At 39.6% G+C, this 11,907-nt stretch overlaps 2 protein-coding genes across 2 annotated transcripts; one reads left to right on the forward strand and one right to left on the reverse strand.

The window, feature by feature from the left end:
* On the forward strand, nucleotides 3,971-4,953 carry LOC102189976 (olfactory receptor 10A4). The gene has a single exon (XM_005689735.2). It carries the CDS (start codon nucleotides 3,988-3,990, stop codon nucleotides 4,933-4,935), a length of 948 nt encoding a protein of 315 aa, XP_005689792.2. The 5' UTR covers nucleotides 3,971-3,987; the 3' UTR covers nucleotides 4,936-4,953.
* Nucleotides 6,256-7,242, reverse strand: LOC102171896 (olfactory receptor 2D2). The gene has a single exon (XM_005689750.2). The coding sequence runs from the start codon at nucleotides 7,240-7,242 to the stop codon at nucleotides 6,256-6,258; it is 987 nt and encodes a 328-aa protein (XP_005689807.2).

Below are 11,907 nucleotides of genomic sequence, written 5' to 3' on the forward strand. Positions count from 1 at the left end.
TGGTTTACATGTGTTTCACCTAAAGCATTTGATGAACTTTTTATGAGACCTTTGTTACTATTTTAAAGAGATGCATTCCAGATGAGAGTACATATAACTGTGTTTGTTTATACCCAACCATGTCCAAAATGATTTAAGGTCGCTGGTAAAAATATAAGGCAGCTTTGCTATTTGTCTAAAGAGTAGAGAATAAAAATTAATTTCAAACCATTTGGGAATAAGCCTTGAGTTATGTGTCCTAGAGTCTTGGCTCTGTCCTAAGAAATATTTTGATTATATGTGAGGGAACAAGACTTTTATGGCACACTGAGTAATGCAATGTTGTTATAATGGAGTAAAGCTTTAAAAATGTCTTCTCAGTACACAGCAAAAATAAAAATAAACAAAACAAATATAACTTGGAAGATAAAATCTAATGTATCAGTTAGGAAACACACACACACACAGGCCTTATATGATTATTGGTTCAACTAGAGATCCAATAGTATCATCAAACTGCTTTGAAAACAGTTAAACCTTAGACTACATTAATTATTAAGCACTTAGAATTAAGCACTCTGCTAGCTGCAAAAGATACAATGATGAATGAATACATTTGTCCTCATGATGTTAACAATTATATAACATAAATAGATGCACACATACACAATTATAAAGATGCTCTAATAGCAGTTTACATCAAATGTTGAAAGAGTAAAAGAATAATCCCTTGATCTGGCCAAGGGAGGACAGGGAAACTTCACAAAGAAAATGATGTTTCCACTGAGACTTGCAAAATTAGCAGAAAGTTACACATAGTTGCTGGAAGAGGTTCCCAGAGTAGAGAGCCACCGGCACAAAGGCAAGGAGGGGTGAGAGGACACCAGGTGTGCACAGAACAGAAAGTATTTTGGTGTGATTAGAGCATCAGCTCTGTTCAGTTCAGTTCAGTTCATTTCAGTCATTCAGTCGTGTCCGACTCTTTGCGACCCCATGAATTGCAGCACGCCAGGCCTCCCTGTCCATCACCAACTCCCGGAGTTCACTCAGACTCACCCCCATCCAGTCTGTGATGCCATCCAGCCATCTCATCCTCTGTCGTCCCCTTCTCCTCCTGCCCCCAATCCCTACCAGCATCAGAGTCTTTTCCAGTGAGTCAACTCTTCGCATGAGGTGGCCAAAGTACTGGAGTTTCAGCTTTAGCATCATTCCTTCCAAAGAAATCCCAGGGTTGATCTCCTTCAGAATGGACTGGCTGGATCTCCTTGTAGTCCAAGGGACTCTCAAGAGTCTTTTCCAACACCACAGTTCAAAAGCATCAATTCTTCAGCACTCAGCCTTCTTCATAGTCCAACTCGCACATCCATACATGACCACAGGAAAAACCATAGCCTTGACTAGACGGACCTTAGTCGGCAAAGTAATGTCTCTGCTTTTGAATATGCTATCTAGGTTGGTCATAACTTTTCTTCCAAGGAGTAAGCGTCTTTTAATTTCATGGCTGCAATCACCATCTGCAGTGACATCAGCTCTGTAGGGGATTTCAAACTGGAAAAATAAGCAGAAATCAGAGAAAAAGATCTTTTAAGAATTTTACTTATTCCAAGAACAGTATGGAGCGACTGAAAGACAGTTAGCAGGTAAATAACCTTGTTCGACCTGCTGTCAGATCACATCCAAGTCAAGAATGGATCGAAGAAAATGAGATAGAGTTGGCTTCCTAGAAGATTCTAGGCCAAAGGAAATAAGAGCCAAAACCTAAAGCCATGGTGATAGAGATGGAGAAGGTGATGTTGAATCAGTCTTCAGGAAGAAAAATAATCAAGTTTGGGGATGAATTAAGAATTTTTAACCCAGTTCCTGGGGACACAGCCAGGTGGCATCATTTCCTGAAATGAGGTAGATGAAAGTGGGAAGGAGAGGGTAGCAGAGGTTGGGCAGGAGGAAGATGTGACTCACTAATGATGTATGCAGTCTTTTGTGTCTAAATTCCTTATTAATGTGGCTCATTGTGCCTACACACTGCCTATATAGGTATTTCCCTAATTATTTCATATCTTCTTCATTCTTCAATTAATAACAAATTACTGGGCATGTGCCTTAAAAGTTGAATAGCACAATTTCTGCTCTCAAGGAATATATCCCCTAGAATATGAGATGGAGACATATATTCATGATTATTCTAAGATAAGGACTGTGAAAGTGGTATTTCAGGTCTCCAGTGGTGCTAACACCTTGAAATGTTCTGCCCTTCTAGACGTAATCTTGCTTCTTTTCTCCTTTGCTACCATCCTATGCCAAGCACTCCAGCTTAGTCTCACCTGTGAGTTCAGATTTATTTCCATTCTCAGAGAGGGGGGTGAAAGTTCCACCTAACAGGCAAACCCATGGTTTGCAGTCAGATGCCAACCCTTGCTGGCTGCCTAACTTTAGGAAAACTACTCCCTTCTCTGGGCTTCAGATTCCTTGGATGTAAAGTGAAACTAGTAATAGTCCCTACATCTTCTGGTAGTTGTGAAACAACCATAACACTTGCAAAACCCTCAGAGTACTGTCCAGTATTGACTTGGTGCTCAATAAATGTTCATTTTTACTATGAAAATAAATAATATTTCAAAAAAGTTTCTATAAAGTAAGTAAGTGATGCCCAGCTTGAGATTTTTAAAATGAATAGGAATCAGGAAAAAAATTAAAAGACTCTTTCTATTTTGCTCTTTACCTCCCTCCTTCTTTCACCACCTCGACTTTGTCTTACACCTGCTCAGGACTTTACTCAAAAATCATCTTCTCAGTGAGACCTTCTGTGACACACCGCACACTCTGAATCCTGTCTTCTCCACTGCTTTATTCTTCTCATCATCTAACATAATAAGCATTTTATTCATATAACTTAATATAACCCACATTTCCTGTTAAAAAGTGAGTTATATTTTTGTTTGCTTTATTTACTAGTATATTATCTTCAATATCTAGAGCAGTGTCTGGCACACTAAAGATAATCAATATTTATTGAATAAATTATTTTTTTCTCTTAGTGATTGAAAATAAAAGGCTACGGTGACTTGGGGGCAATATATTATATAAGAAGTAGATCAATGGTGAAACCTTCTGATTCTTTTTCACAGGATTTAACATTATTAGTCACACTTGCATGTTTGATTTGGTCTTTATTAATGTGTAATATTTGCTTCATATTTCCTGAGAGTCAAGACCCAAGATAACCAGTAGAAGCTGATGAAAGCATTCATACATAACATACCTGTCTGCTCTCTATGGTCTGACAGTATTTTGAGTCTATGTTCTCTTTGCCTGATCACATATATCCATAAGCAGGGGGTTTAATCCTGTGATCAAGAGAAGCCACAGTTCCTATATTATTCATCTTCTTGTTTAAACTACAATTGTCTGAGTTTAGAAATGTCTGAGTTTAGAATTGATTGAGTTTAGGAATGATTCTTCCAGGATACTTAACTCTTCCCAAGTATGAGCTGCTCCAAACAGGGACACATTCAGGTTTCCTCCTCAGGGATCATTGGTAATAGTTGACTCACTTTCCTTGACTTTCTCATTCCATCTTTCATTTTGCAGAAAACACACCCTCACCATCTTTCTGCCATTGAGACCCTTCTCTTCAGACATGGTTGGCCTGGCTTCATATTTAGCAATACTGACTGTTGAAGAGAGATAGGATTGAAGCACAAAAATGAAGCTGTGTCTTGGACCATCCTCTATTGAGTAAAGAAAAGTTAGGACATGTATAGATATATATGGTATGCCTCAGTTCGGTCTGGAAAAACAGTTGACATTCTTCAAAAACACAAGTGACTCCCATAATCAGACTTGTTTTTAACTTGGAAAGCATAGCTGTTTGAGCTTCAACAATAATACGAGGATGAAGAATGAGGCCATGGGAATTTCCCTTTCTAAGGGTGTAACAAAGTCTAAATAACATATGGAGACTGCCACCTTCCTGAGGTGTGAATGTCCAATAAAATCCTGAGCAGAGGAATGATGCGGGGAAACGGGACAGTCGTCAGGGAGTTTGTTCTTGTGAGCTTCTCATCCCTGTCCTCTCAGCTACAAACTCTGTTGTTTCTTCTTTTTCTGACCATTTACCTTGTTACCCTGATGGGAAACGTCCTCATAATCCTGGTTACTACAGCTGACTCTGCCCTCCAAAGTCCTATGTACTTCTTCCTTAGGAACTTGTCTTTCCTGGAGATAGGTTTCAACTTGGTTATTGTGCCCAAGATGCTGGGGACCCTGATTATTCAGGACACAACCATCTCCTTCCTCGGCTGTGCTACCCAGATGTACTTCTTCTTCTTCTTTGGAGCTGCTGAGTGCTGCCTCCTGGCCACCATGGCATATGACCGCTACGTGGCCATCTGTGACCCTTTGCGCTACCCAATCATGATGGGTCGCAGGGCCTGTGGCCAGCTGGCAGCTGCCTCCTGGTTCTCAGGATTCCCAGTGGCTACTGTGCAAACCACATGGATTTTCAGCTTCCCTTTTTGTGGCCCCAACAGGGTGAACCACTTCTTCTGTGACAGCCCCCCTGTCATCGCACTGGTCTGTGCTGACACCTCTCTGTTTGAACTGGAAGCTCTAACAGCTACTGTCCTGTTCATCCTCTTCCCTTTCTTGCTGATCCTGGGCTCCTATGTCCGCATCCTCTCCACCATCTTCAGGATGCCCTCAGCCGAGGGGAAGCGCAAGGCCTTCTCCACCTGCTCCTCCCACCTTCTGGTTGTCTCCCTCTTCTACAGCACTGCCATCCTCACATACTTTCGACCCCGGTCCAGCAACTCTCCTGAGAGCAAGAAGCTGCTGTCGCTCTCCTACACGGTGGTGACTCCCATGTTGAACCCCATCATCTACAGCTTGAGGAACAGTGAAGTAAAGGCTGCACTAAGGCGGGCCATCCGCAGGACCTTGGGCTTTCAGAAACTATGACTGACTTAGATGGAAACTGAGGGGGTAGAACACATAGGCAAAGGAAAGAAAAGCAAGTTCCTCAAATACGTCTTTGGTCTCTATTCTTTCCAAGAGCCACAGTATACACACTGGGACTTTGGACTTTCCGTTGGGATCCATTAATGAAAGAACATGAGTGATGCAATAAAGAACTTCAGTAGGCCCAGAATTCTCTGGGACTGGGGTACCGATGTCTCTGAGGATGCTATATTGGTTTACACAGATTCGCAGTCTGGTGGTTGACAACTTCATTACTTCTTGTCATTTCTTATTTGCTTTAACTTTTCTTGAACTTCTTCATGTCATTTTATAATTTTCTGCTTTATTTTCTTTTGTACATCCAAGAATTCCACCAGTAACTTTCAAAGATCTTCCTGCTTAGAAGATAAATTAATGATGATTGTGATAATAAATAGTAGAGTTTGCTTCATTCTTTCACTCACTTTTTTTTTTCAAAATCTTTGGGTTTAGAATCAAACTTTCAAAAATTTAGGAACTCAAAATGTCAACAAATTTTTATTCAGCATATGTCAGACCTTATTTAAACCCTGAAGACACATGGGTGAATAAGACAAATTTCTTGCCTCATGGAATTTATATTCTAGTGAGAAAGAGAGAAAATAAAATGATACTTTAAATCCGCCATTTGCTTGTAAAGTACCCATGTTTAGAAGGGTATGATTTGAGGACTTCCTCTGCTACCATAATTGGTTTGTGCCTCATATGGGGAAAACTAATTCACTACATGGAAAAGTGCCTTAATCTCAAACTATCCACCTTAGATATGGGAGTTGCTTGACAGAAAGAGTGTAAAAGAATCCCAAGTTAAGCAGATGTGGACAGATTATGGGAAACTACTATGAATAACTCAAAGAGTTTTTGTTCTAGATTTTTGGGGAGTAATGTTATTATGATTGGATGGAATCAACTGTCCTTCTTAAGCTTGCATATCCCTCAACAAATTTTGCTGCCCCTTTAAGACTTTGTCAGTGAACATAGTTCAGTTCTAGACTCAGCAAAGAGCAGACTTGGGACATGGGCACCATAGCTTTGTGTAAAGTATTCATAAGAATTTATTCATAATTCATTGATATATTTATTGATATAAAATGGGAGTGTTTCTCAGGTGATTTTTTTAACAGACTGACCAGAAGGAAGCAGAGCATCCTTTCTAATACTCCATGAATTATTGTCCTTCTTCTTCTACAAAGGGAGTGCTGGATAAAGGATGGAGCATGGGTCCACAGATGAGTACCAAGGATGAAAGTTACCATATTCCAGTCTTGTAGAGGCACCTACTCAGCCAGTCTTAGAAGTAGACAACCAGGAGGTTCTCAGTGTCTGGAAAACTCCAAACCTGCATGGGAAATTCCTTGTGGTTACTTTCCTCAGAGCTCCCTTCACATCCTTGTTCCTCAGGCTGTAGATGAGCGGATTAAGCACGGGAGTCACCATTGCATAGAACACAGATACCAGCTTTTCCTGTTCTTTGTAAGACTTTGGTGTCATGTAGGTGACAATTGCTGACCCATAAAAAAAGATGACCACCACAAGATGAGAGCCACAGGTTGAGAATGCCTTGAGCTTGCCCTCAGCTGACCTCATCCTGACCACAGTCACTATGATGCGGCCATAAGACGCCAGGATTAGAGAAACTGGTATGAGGAGAATCACAACCCCCATGAGGAAAATGGCCATCTCTGAAGTGTGGGTGTCTGTGGATGCCAGGATCAACATTGCAGGGGCTTCACAAAAGAAATGAGCAATATTATTGCTGCCTTGGTAAGGCAGCCTTAGTGTGAAGGTGGTGTCCACCACAGACACCAGAATGCCACTGGTCCATGACCCTACAGCCAGCTGGATGCACACCCTCCAAGTCATGGTGCTAGGGTAATGCAGAGGGTTGCAGACAGCCACATATCGATCATAGGACATCACCGCCAAAAGGGCACATTGTGTACACCCAAAAATGAGGAAGAGTAGAAGCTGAGCTGCACAACGTGTGAATGAAATCACTTTCTGTCTGGATAGCAGGTGGACTAGGGCTTGAGGACCAACGTTGGTAGAGAAACAGAGGTCAGCCAGAGATAAATTGCAGAGAAAAAAATACATGGGTGTGTGAAGCTGAGAGTCAACCTGAATAAGGAACATGAGAAGCAAATTTCCAAGCACAGTGACCAGGTAGACACCCAGGAATAAGGTGAAAAGCAGCTGTTGGGTGTGTTGGTCATCAGAGAGTCCCAGAAGGAAGAATTCTGTCACCTGTGTCTGATTTGTCTGTCTCATAGTTTTATCAGTGTGAAGTCACTATACAGTATATATAGTTGGATATAGCCTATAAGATTATACAATTCAGAACTGGAAGGCTTAGAAATTGCCCCCAATCATACCAACCATTTTAAGAATCCCCTTTATTAGGCTGTTAGAAAAAGATTATACTGCTTTTTTGGACTGTTTTCAATGTTGCAAAACTTAATACTTCATAAGATGGTACGTTCATTTCTAGTGTCATCTGACAAGCATATGGTAGATCAAAAGAATCATCTTCATCATCTTCTGTATCTGAACATCATACTTCTAATGATAAAAACAATAGATTGAATTCACTTGTAAAGTAATGAAATTTAATTTCTCTTTATCATCAGCAAAAACATTTGAGTCTTATTTTGCTCTTGTGACACCTCCCCCATCTCATGATGGTATAGATATATTTTTTTTAGTCTCTCAAACATACAAATCTTCCTATTGTTTCTTCCCTGAAAAACAAAACAAAACAAAACAGTCACTCACCAAGGTATAAGAAAAAGAACCAAAGTACCTTGTAGAATTGATGTTTTTTTTCTTGGACAAAATAATCTATTTTGAAAGAGCTAGGAAACCAAGGGATAACTCTGTATGGTGTGCTATAATCTTTCTGAATGTCCTGTCCCCCACTTCAACTGGAGCTCCTGAATATAAATCTTAGCCATCAGTGAACTTCCAAAACACCATTATAACATAATTTCCATTTTAAGCCGGCACCCTGTCTGGTTTGGTTCAGACTAAACAGCACTAATCCACCACTTCCAGCACATCATCTCTCGCTTGTTATTGCCTTATCATCTGTCTTGCATTATCTGTCTACTCTTCTCAGAGACTAAAAACTCCTTTGATAACTGTGTCTATGTCTTTTTCATTTTCGTGTTCTTTAAAAGACATAGCGTAGAACTTTATTCAATAAATTATGTTCCATGAAGTAAATAAAAATAATTTGACCACATAGTTTTTAGTCGAGTTGTTTAGAAAGCCTAGAGAGACTTGCAATAATGTGGGAACAATAATAAAATTGTTTGTGGAGCTGTTGCAAAAAAGAAAGGAAAGAAATTTACTTAAGACTTAAGTTTAGAACTCTATGCAAGTTTTGGGCCATCAGTCCTTTATGTGTTTGGTAAAGGTGATTCAAAGTATTTTTTTTTAAGATTTCACATTAAAAATAAATTTAAAAATACATGCATCAAATAGAATGCATAAGATTACCAAGGAAACAGTTACCAAAACAGTTTTGGGGAAAAAAACTACGTGATATAATAATACGTGTGGCTCTTTAACACATTAAAACTTAGGCAGATCTAATAATCACCTTAGTTTCAAAATGATGAGCCTAAATAAGATTTTGAGGTAAATTCAACAACTGCAATATTATTTTAAAATACTTCTAATTTCTGTTGGTGATAAAGTCATGGATACTGCTACATCCAAACAAGAAAGAAATTTCAGTTAAAGTAAAAACAAAGGAGGTTGAAGAACCCTCATGGAATTGAAGAATTTCAAGTTAGGAAGTTGTGGGCTAAAGGAATTCCCAGGAGTTTTCTCAAAAAGTCATAATTACATTCTATGTTATCAGGTAATGGAGTCTTAGGTTTCTGGGTGGTTCTAGATGGGTCAATATGATGAAAGATTTCAATTCAACATTGAAATAATAAGCAAACAAATAAAACATTAATAAGAACAATCTCATCTCTGCTTGATGGTCATTTATGGCTTCCTTATCCAATCCCAAGTCACTTTTCTAGCTATTTTTCCTGCCACATACCCAGGACACACTGCATTTTTAAACCTCATTGGTTTTTGCTCAGCATAGTCTCTCTATTAACAGATAAGCCAGCTACGTAGAGATAGCATTGTTTTCCTTGAGCATTCAACACTCTTGCAATATTCAATTACCTGATTTCTGAGCATAATTGGCCAACCATGTGCTTAGTAAAGGGGATACAGATAGAAGGCCCAAAGCCAGAGGCCCTCAGATAGGAGGGACCAAACTATAGTCATGTTTCATCTCTAGTGCTATAGTCGTCCCTAGAACAACATAGATTCACAGCATATCATAGTTTAATGAATGAATGTACTGGGCCAAGTGAGTCTATATCACCTAGCAATTATTTACATCAAAATGATATAGAATTGCTTCTAAGGGAAATATAGTCTGTTGTCAAAACAGCTGATATAAAAATAAATTTTGAGAACAAGCTATGTTAAGATAGATACTTTCAGAATTGTCACCAATTTAGAGAATCCCAGGGACAGGGGAGCCTGGTGGGCTGCCGTCTATGGGGTCGCACAGAGTCGGACACGACTGAAGCGACTTAGCAGCAGCAGCAGCAGCAGCAGTAGTGAAAGTTATTACTTCATAGGTTCTTAGTCTCCAGGATATAGTTCAGTTTGGGTCCTTTAGACTTAAGTTATTTCTCTGCCACACATCCTTCCCAGAATAGAAATTAGTGCAACTGTATCAATCATGTGACTAGATCTCAGGGAAAATTAAATGATTAGCAAATATCTTTCTGTTTTGATGCAAAGAAGTAGAGAGCATAGAACTAAACACTTGTTGCAAAGTTCAAAGTGATGCCTACAATCAGTGGTTAACTTATTGAATGGGCAGTTACAGGATATTGATAATTTCTATGCCTTCTTCATCTGCTATAGATTTTTCAAGATCCCGTTTGGGAAAAAATATTATTTTGGAAAATTTTCTTTTCTGACTCACACATTTTCTCCACTCCCCACTCCCAGTCACTCCCAACGAAACAGACATAGACTCATACACAAATACACACATTCTCAAACATCTAGTCTATCCTAGATACATAAGTGTACCTATAGCATCATAACTCTTAATGAATTATATTGAAATTATTTTCTTTCTCGGAGACTGTAAGATGTTCGAGGGCAGGGACCTCAACTGAATCATCCTTCTTTACAGTAAGTAAGATAAATCCTGGTACAGAAATAATTAACTCACCTTTTTCGAATTGATTTGACCTGAGCCAAAGTAGCAGGAGACAGAGAGGTCAGTGTGAGTCAGAGATGAGTGTGAACTGTCAAAGGGTAGCAGCTCTCATGGGCCCTGGGAGTGCAGCATTAGAGGGCTATACTCTGAACTTGCTTGATTTGTTTTCAAAAGCATATTATTCTCCCATGCAAGCATGGAAAAGAAAATGTCCCCCCAGGTGACTGCAAATCTGCCCCTAGGGTCAGGAAGCCTTTGTAAGAAAATGATGTTTACTGTCACTCTTTCTCTTGTGTTATTGTACCTTTTCCTCAGATTCAACATCAGATTGTAAGTTCATTTCTCTAAAAATGACATGTGTTACTGGATGTGGAACAGGACCACAGGGTCACAGAACCAGGCATTGTCTAATCTGACATTTCTTTTAGGAAGAGGATACTGAGGAAATCCATAGGAACCAACAAAAAAATATACTAAATTTATTTTCTGAGGCCAAGATCTTTTGGACTCAAAATCACCTAGTCCCTATTTCCCATACCTATTTACCGTCTTCCATGCCCAGCTCAACAGAAGCATGAGAAGTGTAAGAATCCCCATGGAAGTTCTGCTTATGTTTTCGTCAGGTGAGAACCACAATTCCTCATCACAAAGAATGTGACATTGTAATTGTGGTTTGATAAGGTAAATTCCCTGTGGAAAAAACCTTGCCTAGATCTATGCCAGAAGATTTAGCAGTAAGAATCAGACTGTTGGGACAAAATCATTAATAGTTGAATTTTAAAAATCGAATCTATGAAGAGATTTAAACCAGTTCACTCCCAATATATGCCAAGTTATCCCCTTTGTTCAACTCATACCTTCTCTTTTCCTCCCTCTAACAATCATATCAGCATTTTCTCATCCAGTGGAGAGAAAAAAAAAAAAATCACATTAGCATGTTAAAGCCAGTAAAAACATCTCACTGTTCAGGGGAAAATTGCTGCAGGTGTATTGGTTGCAGAATTAGAAGAGCAGAGACTCGGGTATTGTGATATCAAGTTAAATTGCTCAGTAAAGTCTCTGAAGTCAAGATCAAGGACAAAGCAGGAAAGGGAATCCGCACATCTCCTGTGTCCTCCTGCTCTATCCAAAGTTCTTATTGATCTGGGGGCATATTGTGCAACAATAGTTCCTTTTAAATGAGCTAAACACCAGAATACCAGGAGCAGCCTCTGGAACAGCTGAAGTGCTCAGGAGAATTTGAACCATTAGGGTGGATCCTGAGCTGCATTCCTCTCAGAAGGTTCCCAAATGGTTATAAGGAGAACAGAAAATAACATTTAATAAGCACCCACATCTCCATTTACAAGCCACGTTACCAGTTCTTCTAACATGTCTTTCTTTGGAGAAGTGTTGTATTTTGTAATTAAATATTGTTTCCTGGGGATTCCCTGGTGGCTCAGATGGTAAAGCGTCTGCCTGCAATGCAGGAGACCGGGGTTCAATCCCCGGGTCGGGAAGATCCCCTGGAGAAGGAAATGGCAACCCACTCTAGTACTCTTGCCTGGAAAATTCCATGGATGGATGAGCCTAGTGGGCCTACAGTCCGTGGGGTCACAAAGAGTTGGACACAACTGAGAGACTTCACTCATTGTTTTCTGGAGGAAAAATTATCAGGTGGCAACCCCAGGTCTATCACATAGTCT

The sequence above is a fragment of the Capra hircus genome, chromosome 15, assembly GCF_001704415.2.
Source record: "Capra hircus breed San Clemente chromosome 15, ASM170441v1, whole genome shotgun sequence".
NCBI lineage: Eukaryota > Metazoa > Chordata > Mammalia > Artiodactyla > Bovidae > Capra > Capra hircus.

Bases quoted from the DNA above. Each gene is read 5' to 3' on its own strand.
- LOC102171896 (XM_005689750.2), bottom strand. From the start codon at position 7,242: ATGAGACAGACAAATCAGACACAGGTGACAGAATTCTTCCTTCTGGGA.
- LOC102189976 (XM_005689735.2), top strand. From the start codon at position 3,988: ATGATGCGGGGAAACGGGACAGTCGTCAGGGAGTTTGTTCTTGTGAGC.